Source organism: Diprion similis, chromosome 9 (assembly GCF_021155765.1).
Source record: "Diprion similis isolate iyDipSimi1 chromosome 9, iyDipSimi1.1, whole genome shotgun sequence".
Lineage (NCBI taxonomy): Eukaryota > Metazoa > Arthropoda > Insecta > Hymenoptera > Diprionidae > Diprion > Diprion similis.
The window spans coordinates 5,099,523-5,115,065 of NC_060113.1; the positions used below are offsets into that span (position 1 = coordinate 5,099,523).

The 15,543-nt window shown below is 44.5% G+C and overlaps 1 protein-coding gene across 4 annotated transcripts in view; it reads left to right on the forward strand.

The window, feature by feature from the left end:
• LOC124410696 (protein prickle-like) overlaps positions 1–13,866 on the forward strand; it is a 75,472-nt gene extending 61,606 nt beyond the window's left edge. For 3 of the 4 annotated variants that reach the window (XM_046889268.1, XM_046889270.1, XM_046889269.1), the window contains exons 2-7: positions 5,793–6,108; positions 7,691–8,227; positions 9,515–9,831; positions 10,812–11,126; positions 11,833–12,110; positions 13,480–13,866. In XM_046889268.1, the coding sequence (XP_046745224.1) occupies positions 5,793–6,108; positions 7,691–8,227; positions 9,515–9,831; positions 10,812–11,126; positions 11,833–12,110; positions 13,480–13,706 (1,990 nt within the window). In that variant the 3' untranslated portion in view covers positions 13,707–13,866. Of the gene's footprint in view, positions 1–1,918; positions 3,167–5,792; positions 6,109–7,690; positions 8,228–9,514; positions 9,832–10,811; positions 11,127–11,832; positions 12,111–13,479 lie in introns of those variants that run through there. The other variant, XM_046889267.1, reaches the window with a different exon arrangement.
• Positions 13,867–15,543: the final 1,677 nt, after the last annotated feature.

Below are 15,543 nucleotides of genomic sequence, written 5' to 3' on the forward strand. Positions count from 1 at the left end.
ACTTGAATTGAGTTCAATTAGCTTAAGTCACTTGGTGTGTTTTTAGGTGACTTCCAGTAACTGACAAAGTGAAACTTTGTAACTTGAAGTAACTCTATGACTTCAAGTAATTTCACGTATCGTCAAGTCACTTTAAACGACTTCATAGGCTTTGTAAGACCAAGTGACTTGATCCCTTCACGTGAATACACGTGAGTTTAGGTGTTTCCGGGTGACTTCCAATGACCTCAAGTACCTTTAGGTAACTTTGCGTGACTTGAAGCGACTTTGAATGACTTTGTGCGTCAAAGTGTCTTCACGACTTCTCTTTTTCACTATGTACACCTGATTTCAGGAGTAGTAACCCCTTCGCTGGCAGGTAAAGCAAGGCAGGATTAGTCGTTGCACCGGCGAGCACGGATCTGGCCCGTTTCTGCGGTCGGTAGACCTCGTCAGGCCCTTGAGAGCGATACCAATATGCCCGGCACGTCGAGGTTGGATCACGTACGCGGCTGGCCTCATCGCATCAAGCCAAAGCCTGCAATCTGCATAATTTCCTGGATCTCCCGATCCTTTTGCGTTCTACAGAACTCGACCGGCCCTGCCCTAGGGCCCCGGGGTCTCGACGAGGATGGATCCATAGAAGCAGAGAATGCGGCATTGCAGAGACACATCGAGTCGGAATCGCGTTTCCCGTAATCTCCGGGGCCGTATGAAAAGCTTCCCCTAAGAAAACACCGCGAGGTCTTTGGACCCGCGTCAGAAGGAAATCTGAAAGTCAACAGCTAGACTGCAGCGCGGTGTTTGTCGAGCCTTTAGGAGTCCCCAAGGACCATCGACTCCCAGGGATAACTTAACGGTGGACGCTCGCCACGGAAGGCTGCTAGTCCTCGGAAGCCCGTGGCGAGTACAAATATTGATTTGAAATTTTTTCAAGAACGGCTTCTCGGACGTTCACGCCACTCGCTCATGCCCACTTCGAACCTCCGGAGAGACTGCGAAGCTACTCTTCATTTCACGATAGAAATGCGCCGGTTTTTAACGTGTTTCAACAAAGGACAAGTCCTACCAGGCGACGAGGAGGCGTAGTCGAGTCAAATCCTCGCAGCCATGGTTGAGGACAGGTGGCAGGCAGCGGCCATTGGGACTCAGGCTATTAGGGGCCGTATAATTCTCAATGTCAGGCCGCAAATATGAGCCGCAGAGGAGGAGGACGCGTCGCGACTTAAGTTTCACACACAGGCGCAAACGCGTTTAAATCATTTTCTTTTCACTACCGCGCTTAAGCGTGAATGTCGGGGTTCATTCCCACGGCAGGTCATTACGACTTCCTGGGCGTTCTGCGGAGCATCGTCTGTGCGATACGCGAAGCCGCGTACTTATTAGAAACTAAGTTTCAAGATTTTCTGCATCTCTCGACTGTCCGCAGCCCAGACGCCCAATAAGGCCCAAAGCTCCGCTCTACCTGCGTTGTAATGACACGCCTTCCTCGCTCTCAGATCCTGGAAGCCGGGCTTCATCCTCGCTTATTACGGAGCTGAAATACTTGTGACGCAGCGGGTAATTGGCGCGAGAAAAACTCGTGTTTGCGGTTGGCCCTAAGGCCCACAATTCCGTCCCAGTTCCCTCTCGTGTTTAGCCGTGGGACGGCCGCTGCTCTCGCTCGCTCGGCCCGGGTTAAAGGAAGAAGGACAGAATCCATTCGTCTGTGCCTTCGGGGGGCTTCCTCCTCGTCCATGTGCCCGTGGAATCGAAGACCTTCGTCTGTGTGCGCCCGCTGTACACCGGCTAGTACTACTCGAGTATTGGGCCCCGCGCGTACGCATACACATAGTCTCGCCACCGCACCGGTGGAAAACATCATGGAGTAAGAGAGTAGGTCCCCACTTCTCGGGGCCCGTCGAAGAACACGGGCAGCCAGTACCCGCGCAACCTCGGCGGACCGCGTGTGCAGGAAAGAATTCACGGTGTGGGTAAAATTTCACCGAGTGGGCCCGATTGGCGGCTGGTGCGAAGGTGAAAGATCGGGCATTTCTGGCCTCAGTGACGCATGTGTCTCGAAGATGCTGAACCTCCGTCCCACCGCAAGTACTCCCAGCGATTGTGCGGAGCAGTGTGACGTGCGATTAGCGATTCGGGCCTGTTTTTCGTCGCGAGTCAAGTGACGGTGGGCCAGGTCGACAGTGATTGTCAACATCGGCGCGAATAACCTTCCTGACGTTTATGATCCGACGCCTCAGGGGAACGAAATAGTGTTACGTTACACCGCGCGTGGGACGCGAAGGAACGTCGATTTGTAGACCCTTCGATAATACAGGGCCCGTGCTCTTCGTCGTCGCGGTGTCGGAGTGACGAATAATAAAAGATTATCTGTAATAACAGCTCCAGGCCGGGCATGGAGATCCTATCTGGCTGAGTGCCTGTCTTAAGAGCTGAGACGGAGTGCGTATTAATATGTTAATGTCCTCCACTACCGGTTATTGGGCCTTTTTAAATTTGAACCAACGCGTGCCGGTCGAGGCTGGCGGCGGCGGAGTTTTTCGAAATACCTGCCCTCGACTCCGAAATTTAGAGGCTCGAGGCGATCCAGTTACCTGGAAAAAGCGGCGGTCTTCATCCCGCCTTTGTTCCCTCGGGACTCGCCGCTCCTCCGAGGATATTGGGTTGCCTTCCACTCGGACCGAGAGACCATCCTTCGATCTTTTCGGTAATTCCCTCGGGTCGAGATGTCGAGTCTGGCTCATCGCCGAGACACCATGGTCACCGGGTCGAAACGGTGGTGGCGGGGCGGCTGCTGGGCGACTCGAAGCCACCAGGAAGCCTACCTGCGGAAATTGTACTCCAGGAAGAACGTCGGGGTCAAAAATTGCCAGGAAAATCCCGGCATGCCGTGGTCACCGGCCGTCTACGACCTTCCGACGACCGACGAGCACTACCTCGACGCTTTTCTGAGGAACAGGAACGAGGGAAACGTCGACTGTCCCGCCCTCTCGACGCCTCGAGCCAGCCCTACCGAAAAGTGTCTGGACTTCCTTGACGGGGCCCGGGATTGCGGCCCCGGTAATGCCGCAGCGAGCCGCGTATTCGGCAACCTTTCGAAGACCATCGACACCCTCGAGGTCACCGAGCATAACCTGGACAGCCTTCTTCACGCGAGGATTCACCCCGAGGGTTACAACAGCGCCGAGTAAGTCGATGATCCGGCCGCAATTCGTTTCTTGCTACCATTTTAAAAGCCACACGCGATCCGCCTTCTGACAAGACTAATTTCTACACACGTGCGGTTTACGGACGTATTTTTACCCAGAGATTTAGAAATCTAGGATAGCAACTCGCTTACGCTTGTTTGTGCCCTGAATTTCAAATGCCCGGTTGCGTCATCGGGCCCGAAAGTCAGCTCGAGGGATCGTATCTGAACTCGGTTGAAAGAACGATCTATACCTACTCTGTACGATCGAACGAGATCGATCGATGCTGAATCGCTGGGTGTATATATCTCATGGTTTAATTAAAAACTCAACAGTCACCATTGTTCTCGCTGTGTCACTCAGATTGTAACGTAATACACCGTGGCCCTTAAATTACAAGACTATCCTCTGGCAGATAGTCAACAGTAATTTCACACGGTATACGGCACAGCGCCGTCTGCATGCCTATGGCTGCCTGCACCTTCGCCTCTTGATTGCAGATCGATCCGATATTGTCTCGAATACCCGTGATCGATTTACAGCTTATGTTATCCTCGTCTAAAACAATCCGGATGAATTAACCGCTGCTTCGTGAGTCGAATCACCAACGGTCATCATCATCGTTCTGAACATTCTTCGTTTCAGATCCCCCAGGAAAAGGGTTCTTTAAGCTAAACCCGAATTCAAAATTCTCAATTCCCTGCACGACTCTACGATCTCTGTAGACTTATTCCAATATCATATACAACAAATGTACTTTCTATTTGAGTTCGTTTTCTGCAAAAAAAAAAAAATCGATCATAATTCGTACGTGTTTTTTCTCGCAGAAATTACCGCGAAAGTGGGTAAACGTGATAAATCTTTATAGTGGACACGTCAATCGAAGACTTTATCGAAAAAGTATCGACCAACTCGCAGAGCAGTATCTCCTATCGATTCCCACCTATATGCAAATAGTTTTTTCAAGAACCTGTCGTCCCGGTTGAAAAACGAAGGAAATAACATGTTGTGAAAAAAAAAAAAAAAAAAAACATCACACCGTGTAGTCATCGTTGGCCTTTCTAGATCCCACGCACGCACTGACATACTACCTTGGCCATTGCGTTGCAGCAGTCCTTATCGCAGGGTGTTGTAGGCTGTACAAGTAGCAGTACAAGTAGAGAAAACTTATCCGCTGTAAATGCGCCGAAGGTGAATGCATGCGTGGACACCCACGAGTCTTATACATATGCCTGTATAATAAATTGACCGGGCATTGAATCCGCGGAGATGGAGAAAATTCCTCTCTGCAATGGTATAGGACAATTTCTAACCACGATTTTATAACTCGATCCTGCGATTGCCCAGGGGTCATGGGTCATCCCATTCAAAGCCCGATGGTCCGATCAAAGCCACGGCCGCCTTTTACCGGAGACAATGCAACCCTGATTGTGACTAATGTCTCCCTGCTATTCTGAGACACTTGAGACGACTCTGAACGGCGAAGCGCACGCCAGGTGCTTGGCACTTGAGCACAACGTCTATTTCCCTATCCCACTTTATCTTGTTTTATTTTACTTCATCTCACTCTTTTTACGGCTCAATATCGACTTTACACACGTTGGTGTAACGTGTATAGTTTACGCGTTAAGCATTATGCACATATTATACTTGTCGTGAGGTTAACGACTCGGTTGACATTTAAGACGGACTTTATTATTTTTATATATATAGAGCTAAATCAACCTGCTTGGGAAGCAGAGTAGGCGCGATTTACGAGGGCATTTGAGAGGGGTATTAAGCGCATGCTGCAAGAGAAATGATGTTATGATTAATGGTGAAATCGTGCAGTACGCATGATCTTTGGATCTAGAGAGAACAGTGAATGCTGAGACGTTTGAAGGTGGCGATTGCTCAGCGAGGTGTATAATTGGTGGTTTTCGGTTTTAGTGCGAAAGAGAATACTGGCATGACGGATTTTACGATTTTTTTTATCGACGCTGATTCTCGTAACGCTCTAATGACAGTCAGTCAGGCAATTAGCAGAAATATAGACCTTGCGTTGGATCATAATCACCGATTCGAATGGCTCTTCCCGCTTAACCACGGACGAAACTCAATTTAATTAAAGACCTACGTGCATCCGAGCTCATTACGATCGTCTAAGAAATTGCTTTTATATATAAAGTAGAAAATTAATAGCCGTGATCATCGGACACTTGGAATTTCTCTCTCATCCCCCAATTCGAACGAAGAAACCCCCGCGGTGCGAGACGCCGTCCCAGATTACCGCACTTGTGCCTCCTTCTGATCTTGACGCGATTGTTTTACTGCCACATCGAATCCAACGACTGAATGATGCAATAACAATTTAATATCAAACACTCGTGTGTGGTCGAAATTCCTAATTACACTAATTATCAATTAGAAACAATCTTTCTTGGATATCAAAAATCTTTTCGTCACACTGTACCGAACCACTTTACTAAAACATAGATCGATACTGATTGTAATCAAAGAGTTAAAGCTTGCCTGAACGGAAAAGTGCAGAGAAGTTTTTGAGGTGATGTCAAAAATTTATCATTCCGCACCAAAATATCTCTCACAGTGATTAATCCGAGACCTTTTTCCCCGGAATTGTTGCAGAAAAGTGTGCCGCAGCTGCAGGTGTCCTCGAGAAGAGCACCAACGGGGTTCCTCGAGTGAGACGGGGGGTTCGTCGGGGTTGGGACTGGGACTGGGCCCCGGCTCCCCGATGGCGATGGCGATGGCCTTCCAGGGCCCCGGATCAGCCGCAGGTGCCCCCGGCGTGCCTCCCGAGCCGTTCAAGAGCCCGGTCCAGGCGCCACCGCCACTCCAGGACGCCCTGATGCATCATCAGAGGCACTCTCAGAGCGACGACGACAGCGGGTGTGCCCTGGAGGAGTACACGTGGGTCCCACCGGGGCTGCGTCCGGACCAGGTAATTTCAAGGGATCCATGCATAGTTCCTTTGAACGATTCCGTCTCTCGTCCGATGCTTCCGATGGGTAGAAACGTATTTTCATGAGAGCTAGTCTTCTTAGTTGAGTATTCATTAGTTGGAACGTATGTAATATAAGAGAACCGGATACCTCCTCGACGCTTCTCATACTTGTACTGTTACTTGCATATCTAATGCATTCCGGAGCATATTGTACAACCATTATCCTGTACCTGGTGAGGTGTGCATCTTGGGTTGTTGGTACGTAGATACCTACATCTGCTCGAGGTATTCAATGAGACAATAATTTCGCAGCTCGTTCTTCAAGCATGAGTGATACGGTATCTTACTCATGCCTGAGACCTGCATGAGATGACGTGGCGGGTACCGAGAAGACAGTCAAGAGCATTTAGTCATATAGCTATTTCCGCAAGAGATTCGTTTGTCTACTTTTATCCAGACTAGATCACTACTATCTGTTATTGTGGCAAGTTGACTTGTTTAATCGTAATCATGATGTAGAGCAGGTGTGAGTATCGGTCGTTTGACTTGGTTGGTCTGGCGTCCGGACGATGGAAGGATGTATTCTTAAATTGGCAGTCCTGGTCACGCTGTGTTGACTTTTACTACGGCTGTCCTGCGGGAGGATCGCAGGTGCATTCCAGACCTCGAACTTATTTATAAACCACCTGTCTATTAATACATCGGTCTTAACGATGCGCGGTTAGGATAAGCGACAGGTGTTACCAAGGTAGCGCTAATGGGAGTGAAGTTTTCTTACTCTTCGCGACTGACGACGTTTTTTTAGCAACGAGAATCTACGTGGATTTTCTCGATTTTCGTTTGCGAAAAGTGAAACTTGGACGGCTACTGCCCGAGAGCGAAAACGAGGAGTAGATAGAAGATGTGATGTCCGAGCTGATGGTGGAGATTAATTTGAAATTCTTACGGCAAATAGTGTAGCTGCTGTTGAACAGGTAGAAACAGGTAACATATATACCTGCCTGGACGACGGACGCATAACAACGCGGCAGGCACAGCGAGACAGGGTATAACTGAGAGTTATCGACGCGATTTAGTACGACAACCTGGCGCAATTTTATCGGGCATCGAGTCAGGTTGACTCTTGTTTAATTAGCACCGGATTCACGCAGCCGACCATATTTATAATCCAATAACAAAAACGCGTTGGAAAGAAAAAAGAAGAGACGGAGAGACGGGGAGAGAGAAAAAGAGAGAAGGAAATACAAGTACACGGCCCCGTTTGACTTTAATCGAAACATCAATCTCCGAGTAATAGCTTCATCTATTTTACACTAACCCTTGGGTTCGTCGCGTACACGTGTTATAGACAGAGACGTTTCTCGTCGCGCAATAAATAATGAAAAATTGAAAATGGGCCCGCCACCCATCAGCGGACGAAAAGCTGACCGTGATATTTAATTGGCCGGTTATTTCGACCTGGGGGACTCGGCTAATCACGAGCACGATTTTCGATCAATTAGCTCGCATCCAGTGCGAGTGATTAATAGCCGGAATCAATCTCGACCGCGCAGGTTCACATCCTCTGTCTATATTCCAGGTCCATCTTTACTTCAGCGCGTTACCAGAGGACAAAATACCGTACGTTGGAAGCACTGGTGAACGGGAGCGCGTTAGACAGCTTCTTCAGCAGCTGCCACCCCACGACAACGAGGCTCGTTACTGCAGCGGCCTCTCCGAGGAGGAAAAAAGGGAACTAAGGGTCTTCGCGGCCCAGCGAAAACGCGAAGCCCTTGGACGTGGTCACGTGAGTCAACTAGAGAGGCCGCATGGGACCGGATGTCGCGAATGCAGCAGGCCCATTGCAGCGGCGGAAATGGCCGTTGGGGCCTCGCGCGCGGGGCCCACCGCCCTCTGGCATCCCGCCTGCTTCGTCTGCTGCATATGCAGGCAGCTCCTCGTTGACCTTATCTACTTCTGGAGGGACGGACGACTCTACTGCGGACGCCACCACGCCGAGACCCTCAAGCCCAGGTGCTGTGCCTGCGACGAAATCATACTCGCCGACGAGTGCACCGAGGCCGAGGGCAGGGCTTGGCATATGCGGCATTTCGCTTGCCTGGAGTGCGACAGACAGGTTCGTGGCTAAAAGGTTCAGGGTGTAAATATACGAGAAGTATAGAAGTACGGAAGCTGATGTAGTGAGTGAATTTTGGGAATTTGTAACTCGATGACTGAGGCTTTTCGATTCGATTGAGTTGTTTTTTTTTTTTTTATTCAAAAGTCAAACAGATCAACATTCATTTACATTTTTTTTTTTATGTCAGAAAGGTCTTGACTGATTTTCTTTGAATTTGGAGACAGTATTCTTGAACGGGTTGGACTCTTTTTTTTCTTTTTTTTTCTCTTCTTAATAATTTCCAAGCAAAAATGTGCAAATGAAGATCGATTCACATGCTAATGAATAAAGTAAACTCCAATCAAATTCAATGATGGATTCGATATCCAGAAATAAATCCCAATGATTTACTCATTTTTCAGTCATCTACTCGGATATATTATACCCCGTTAAAACGGTTACACTTTTTCGGCGATGATGATGATAAGAATCTCAAAAACATTGATCCACAAGAATAAGTCGATGTCAAAGTTTCACGAATTTTAGCAGAGTTATTCCTGAGTAAATCCAACTACTAAAAACCCATATTTCCCTTATCAAAAAAGCTTCTGATCCATAAGAATAAGTACAGTATTTTGAAAGTTGCATAACTTGATCACAAGTTTTATAAATTTGTTAACAACTTCGAAAAGATTTCATGATATTCATTATACTACAGAATTTTGTCACCATTTTCAAAGGGGTAACACCACTGAAAAACCCCGAAAAAATGCACAGTTTTTTCTTTTTTTTGTTGAAGAAAGAAAACGTAATAAATTTATAATATTTGAGAAAGTTATTAGGCATATATTTAAGTATAACACAAAAAATTATCATCAACAAGTATTCAAAAACGACGACACTGAAGTCATTTTTGAATATTTGTCGATAATAATTTTTTGATTACTTTTTCTTCCGGCCAAACAAAAAAAAAAAAAAGAAAGTAATTGTGAATTTTTTTAGGATTTTACAGTTACCCCTTGAGTAATCAACATTTTTTTCTACAAGCCTATTACGAGTTGAGTAAATTTCCTCAACTAGAAAAAAGTCGATTTCTTGATGGCAGAGATCTTCCAGCGTACTTAGATTAAATTATTATTATTATTATTATTATTATTATTATTTATTTTTTTTGTATCCACTGAATTAGGTACATTTGCTACCGTATTTCAAGGGCGATGAACTTACCAAAATCAGACACGTCAATACCTCGTTTTCTCGATCCAATTACTCTGGCAACTGACTTGCATGACCATTTCCTTCCAGCTGGGAGGTCAGAGGTACGTCATGAGGGAGGGCAGGCCATACTGTCTCCACTGTTTCGACGCCTCCTTCGCAGAGTACTGTGACAGTTGCGGTGAACCGATTGGCGTCGATCAAGGTCAAATGTCCCACGAAGGTCAACACTGGCATGCGACAGAGTCCTGCTTCTGTTGCGCCACATGTCGCACGTCCCTTTTGGGCAGACCCTTCTTGCCCAGGCGAGGTGCCATCTACTGTAGCATTGCTTGCAGTAAAGGTGAACCACCGACGACCCCGAGTGACTCTTCCGCAGGACCTCCGCTTCCACCAACGTTTCCAAGGTAAGGTTGGAGTAGGTTGGTAAGGATCTGAGTTGGTATTGTGGTCAGTCGATTCCTGCAGCTGTTTCTCAATCTGGAAAACTTCGTGTTAAAGCCACGTGGTGCGAAATATTATCAATTATTAATGATCGATATTGTGATTGTTCCTTAGTTTGTAATTTGTTGGTAAAAAAGGCGTCTTTTTAGTAGGATCAATGGACATGAGTTAGAAAGACAGTGATGGTCCCATCTGTTTCTTTGAAACTAAAATTCTCCTTGATTTCTGATAGCAGAAATTGTAATACCGTGGCGATGGTCAGGTTATGGAAATCATTAGTATGTATGTATGTACATACATGTTATCTGTACTATATATATATATATATATATTATGGAACTTCTACGCCGGTGAAGTTAAACATTACCATTTAACAATCACCGATTCCTCGGTAGTTCAGTAATTCACGCGTTTTGTTTCGGAGTAAATCGGCATAAAATTACTTGTGAATAAAATGCACTGTTTAATATAATAAGCTTCAAGCTTCGCAGGCATCAAGGTTTTCGTATACTGTTTTACAACGGCCTTTCCGGCACGATACATAAAACGTCATAATATAATACGGTAATAACCGGGAGAATTTTGACCGTGAAATGCGACTCGAGCTGCACCTGGCCTACATCATCGGTAATTGATTTGGCAGAACGTAAACCGAGGTTACTTACCCCGTGAAATGATTTCCGAAGTGTATTCTCCAATTTTTTCCTCTTTTTTTACCGTCAGTAAGTACCACAAATCATCCCCTCTTCACTGAACTCGCGTGAGAATCTTCCAAAGCAACCGTTGATAACTTACCGACTGTAGTTAAATCGGCAAGGCAGGCATCTGTACGCTGTCGGTATTGACCAAGGGTGGTAAAATAACGGGGGATTGACTCCTTCGGAATTCACCTTACACGAAATCGTACGAAATTAAAATGCAATATCCATTTTCATGTTCGCAGGTTGGTGAGGCGGCAACCTCCACCTGCAAGCGAAGGCTCCTCGAGTCCTCCACCGCCTCCTGCCTCGAGACACACCCTTGGTTCCCCTAGGAATTCGCCCCGCATGCCAAGGAAGCACCAGCAGACCTCCTCTGCGTCCGTCGCGACGACGCCAACGCAGGCAGTTCCGTCGACGGTTGATTTTTCCGGCGACGGTCTCGGCTCGGGTGGATCGAGGCCTGGCGGTCTGGACAGGGTGCTTCTGGAGAGGAATCTCGAGAGGCTTTTACAGGAGAGAGGCTCGCTGCCGGAAGAGACGCCGACGGAATTGGGAAGGTGCTAGAAACCGACATTCGCAATAACTTGTACACGTAATTTCCGGTCGTCAAGCCGGTGAAGTCGAACAATGTACCTACGGTCCAAGCGTGAAGTTAACGCGCAGGAAATTACGGAGAACCAGTTGTGCTCGATTGCTCATGTTCTCATTTCACCAGAAACGACTGTCGATTACGAGAACCCATTGACGTCGGAATTAAATATATTATTCCGTGCAATATTCGTTGATATTCCAATGTAACGAGTGATTTTTATTGACTCAAACTGCCACCCTTGATTTCAAATAACTTCCGAGCGCTCTAAAAGATTTTCAAAAATTTCCGGGTTGGATATAATCACAGTGAACCATAAAAAGTCACTGAAAATCACTGAAACATAGTTCACAGCCTGGAAGACGACCAAAGTACATGAACGAGATGATAGAGCTTTGATAATTTGAAAAGATTTAGCGTTCACCGCAAGACTCGTAACGATTTCCGTGACTTCCAACGCTCACCAATCGCTTGTTGTAGTTTCACGTGATTCGAATGGTTTTCAATCAATTCAGTGACGTTTTGTAGATTGCTTGACCTCGTTATTTCAAAGACCATTTCACTCATTAAAGTTCCTTTGATCTACAATTGCCAAAGTTATGACTTCCTCGAGTGAACGGTTCTTCGGTCAATCGTCGATGAATTTAAATTGACCTATCGACAACGATTTTCAGACTGATGCAGGCCAGAGACAGAGAGCCTCTGCGCTACTCCCAGGAATCTGTTCCGGCTCACGCCTCCAGCATGCCGGAACTTCCACCGCCGCCTCCGCACGTCAACGTGAACGTCAGTCCCACCGATCCACCGACACCGACGTCCAGAAGGGTCCGATTCCAGGGGGATGAATCCTCCTCGACGCCGAATGTCCCTCTGCCGCCGACACCTCCACCCCCGAATGTCCCTCGGTCGAGGAGTTTGCAGCCCGAAGAAGCGGCCAGTACTTCTTCATGGGGTGAGATTTGGGGCTGGAAAATTTAAATATAGGCACTGTGGAGCAATCGATCATAACTCTGTACTCAGGGGCGTTTGAGGTTGCTGATTGCGAATCTGGATTCGACATTTCGAAATTCAAGATGTTGGACCAAAATCCGAAAAGTCACTCGATTAGGATGAAACTCGGTATTCAAGGGTTTTCGAGGTTACTAATCACGAATCTAAACTCGAAATTTCAACAGTCATCATTGTGGATTCAATATGGTTGCGTAGAGTGAGTTTTTGGATTTTTGTCCGCCATCTTGAATTTTGAACATCTGATTTCAGAGTCGTTATCAGTGGCCACAAAAACTCCACATCCAGGCCTTAAGCAAAAGTACAATTTTTGAATTTTTCCCTACCGTTAATCGCTGGAAAGCCTAAATATAGACTCTATGTGTGATCGGAACTTTGTATAGGTTATATTTAAGGTATAGCCACACTGTGTGAGGACTTTTTAAGGGGGTTGAAGCTCATCAAATCCTGGCAGGATAAATGTTAAAGAGGCTTTACTTCTTCTTCTTCTTCTTCTAATTGACGTCCATTAATTCGAAAGTCAGATCGTTAAACTTAGTTTTACGACAAGCGTCCTAAACTGCGGTTCAGATTGATGATTTTGTGTCAGTTTTCTTTCAGAATTCTTTCAGTTTTTTTTATGAAAGACTTTGTGAGCTTTGCGAAGACCGTTCGAGTATAATATAAATTCGGAATTCACTGAGCGTGAAGTCCAAAAAAAAAAAATATTCAATTTATAACACTGATTAATTATTCACTCGTTGTATTATTTTGAGAAAATTTATTTCGTAATATATATTTTCTTGGTTAATTGTTCATCGCTAATCCAAGAGTTGAATTGATTCGATCATATAACTTGACTAAAAGCTTCTTCTTCTAGACCGACTAAATTACACGTGCAAACCAATTTCGCGAGAGATGACAATAAGCCTTCGTAATACTGAAAAATCTCACAGCTGAGGACAATTTATATGTTTAGACGTTGAGAAACTCCGTATTCGCCATTTATTGTTCACCTATAATCTCGTTTTTTGCAAATCCGATTTAACACTGCTACAGAAATCAATATCACTGAATTTGCAAAACGAAGCGAAATCGGCACAGCATCGAAATTCATCTTCCCAACATTTAGAAAAGATATTAAACCGTATTTAATAAGATATTTATTTATAAGAAAAAAAAAAATGAAACAAAAAAAATTATCACTTTTCCCAAACAGATTCAAACGTTTCATTTAAGTAATAAAGTGCGATGCACGACCTCTTAATGTCAATATTAAGCGAGTAAATTTTCGTATCTCGTTTAGTTTCCAATATTTCTTGCAACATTTCCAGGCGGTGTCGGTTCGAGGGTGAGAACGGAAGAGGAGGAAAGTTGCTGTTCGACTTGCAGTTCGTCGAGCAGTTCGGACGAGGCATCGGCGTACGCTTTGCCACCCCGTCGAGCCTACGGTGGAGTGAGAATTTCGTACGTGCCAAACGACGCCGTCGCCTGTGCCCGACGTCGCCAACCCCCGACGTCGCAGACGCATAAGGACGCCGAAAAGTGCGTCGTGTCCTGATCATTCCTGGTTGATTTCTCTCTCCGTGAATCTAATTTCGATTGATGACGCAGCCGAAGTGATATATAACGGGTTGTGATTTCGAGGAGAGACGGGATATCGACCCTTAAAAATGAACGTGCCAATTAACGTGATTAAGGAACATTGTTGAAATTAGGTCCGCCGCATAATTTTCGCTCGGAGTCTGAAATCAATGGATTTGAGTCGGGATAATCGTCTAGAATATGCAATAACCTTAATCACAAGTATTATTTGACCTCTGCTTGCGCTAAATATTATACACTACGTACCCATAATGTTCGAGCAGGCAATATTGAAAGTGATTCGAAACTAGGAATGTCCAGATTCGAATATGTTGCACACTCTTAGCCTCGTTTAGGATAAAATTGAGCGATAATTTTTACACGCGACTGCGTCGAGCAACGGCCATGAAAAGAAAAACGACAAAAACAAAAAAAAAAAAAAAAACTGTATTTAAGAAATATAATAAACGGGTTTTGTTTTTAGATTTAATGAAAGCCGAAGAAATGATTAAAGCAAAGTCTGAAATATGTATAATACTTACATACCGCAGTTCGAGTACAATATTTTGTTTTATTTATTAACGACAATGAAACAAGATTTCATTTTATCGTCGATCTTTCTATAATACATACGTACATATATATATACATATATATATATATCTGTAGGAATCTAGGATGTAGAATTTATCGCCTAGAAAGCGAGTCGAAGGAAGAGTTCCTAATGGCCATGAGGTTTATTTCGACGAAGGGAACGGTCGGTATATTCCAAAGAGTAAATCGTCCCATTAAACAATCTCGCACACTTGCTAAAAGTATTAAAGGTTCTACTCTACTAAGGAGCGATAAAAAGGGTTTTTCAAGAATTTTTTAAACCAGTTTTAACCGTGAATATTGATACAGAACATTGTTAGGCTTAATAAATACACTTTCGAATTAGTAAATAAAATTTTTTTTTTTATTGATTTTAAGAAATTTTTATACACGAAAATTTAAAACAAGAATTGTTTTATGTAATTCAAGAGTGTATTTATTAAGCCTAACAAAGATTATATCAATATTTACAGTTAAAACCTATTAAAAAAATTCTTGAAAAAATCCTTTTTTTGCTCGTCAGTTGGGTAAACCGCTAAATGCATTTCTTCTTTCCTTTTCACTTTGTGTTTGCCCTATTCTTCGTCAATTAATTAACTATTCTAATCATACCTCCAACATATTTTGTGTTGAAAATCATTACATTACACAGATACAGTACAATTAACGCGAGAGAAGAAACAATTATGTATACATATAATATAATGCAACACGTGTGCATGGGATAAATCTGTAACTCGTACAACGTGCATGTATGTATGTACATCGAATCGCGCTGCGCTGAATTAAACGTGCTCATATATTAACCTGTGTGTATGAATCACCTAATGCAAGGTAACAACGAGTATAAGAAAACGTCCGAGAAGCCTTGACACTCTTTTGCGACATCCTGAATTCGATATTTTCCATATACTATACTAATTGTAAGTGTAATGACCTTATACCCACCAGCTACTAGATGCGGCAGGATCGCTGTACGTAGCATAATTGCGAATCGCATAAATAGGAATATTTTATACCATAAACGAAAACGAAATCGTAAAAGAAAAAAGAAACTTACAATGTCGACATAAAAACGAAATTTCATACGTGATACCATAATACTCGTTAATTAATAAGCAGCCATAACGGAAGATCTTCTATAACTTTATTATGTCGGACGAGAGCTATAAATTCTAACAAGGTATGAAATAGGTTTTCTTTTTTTTCTTTTTTTTTTT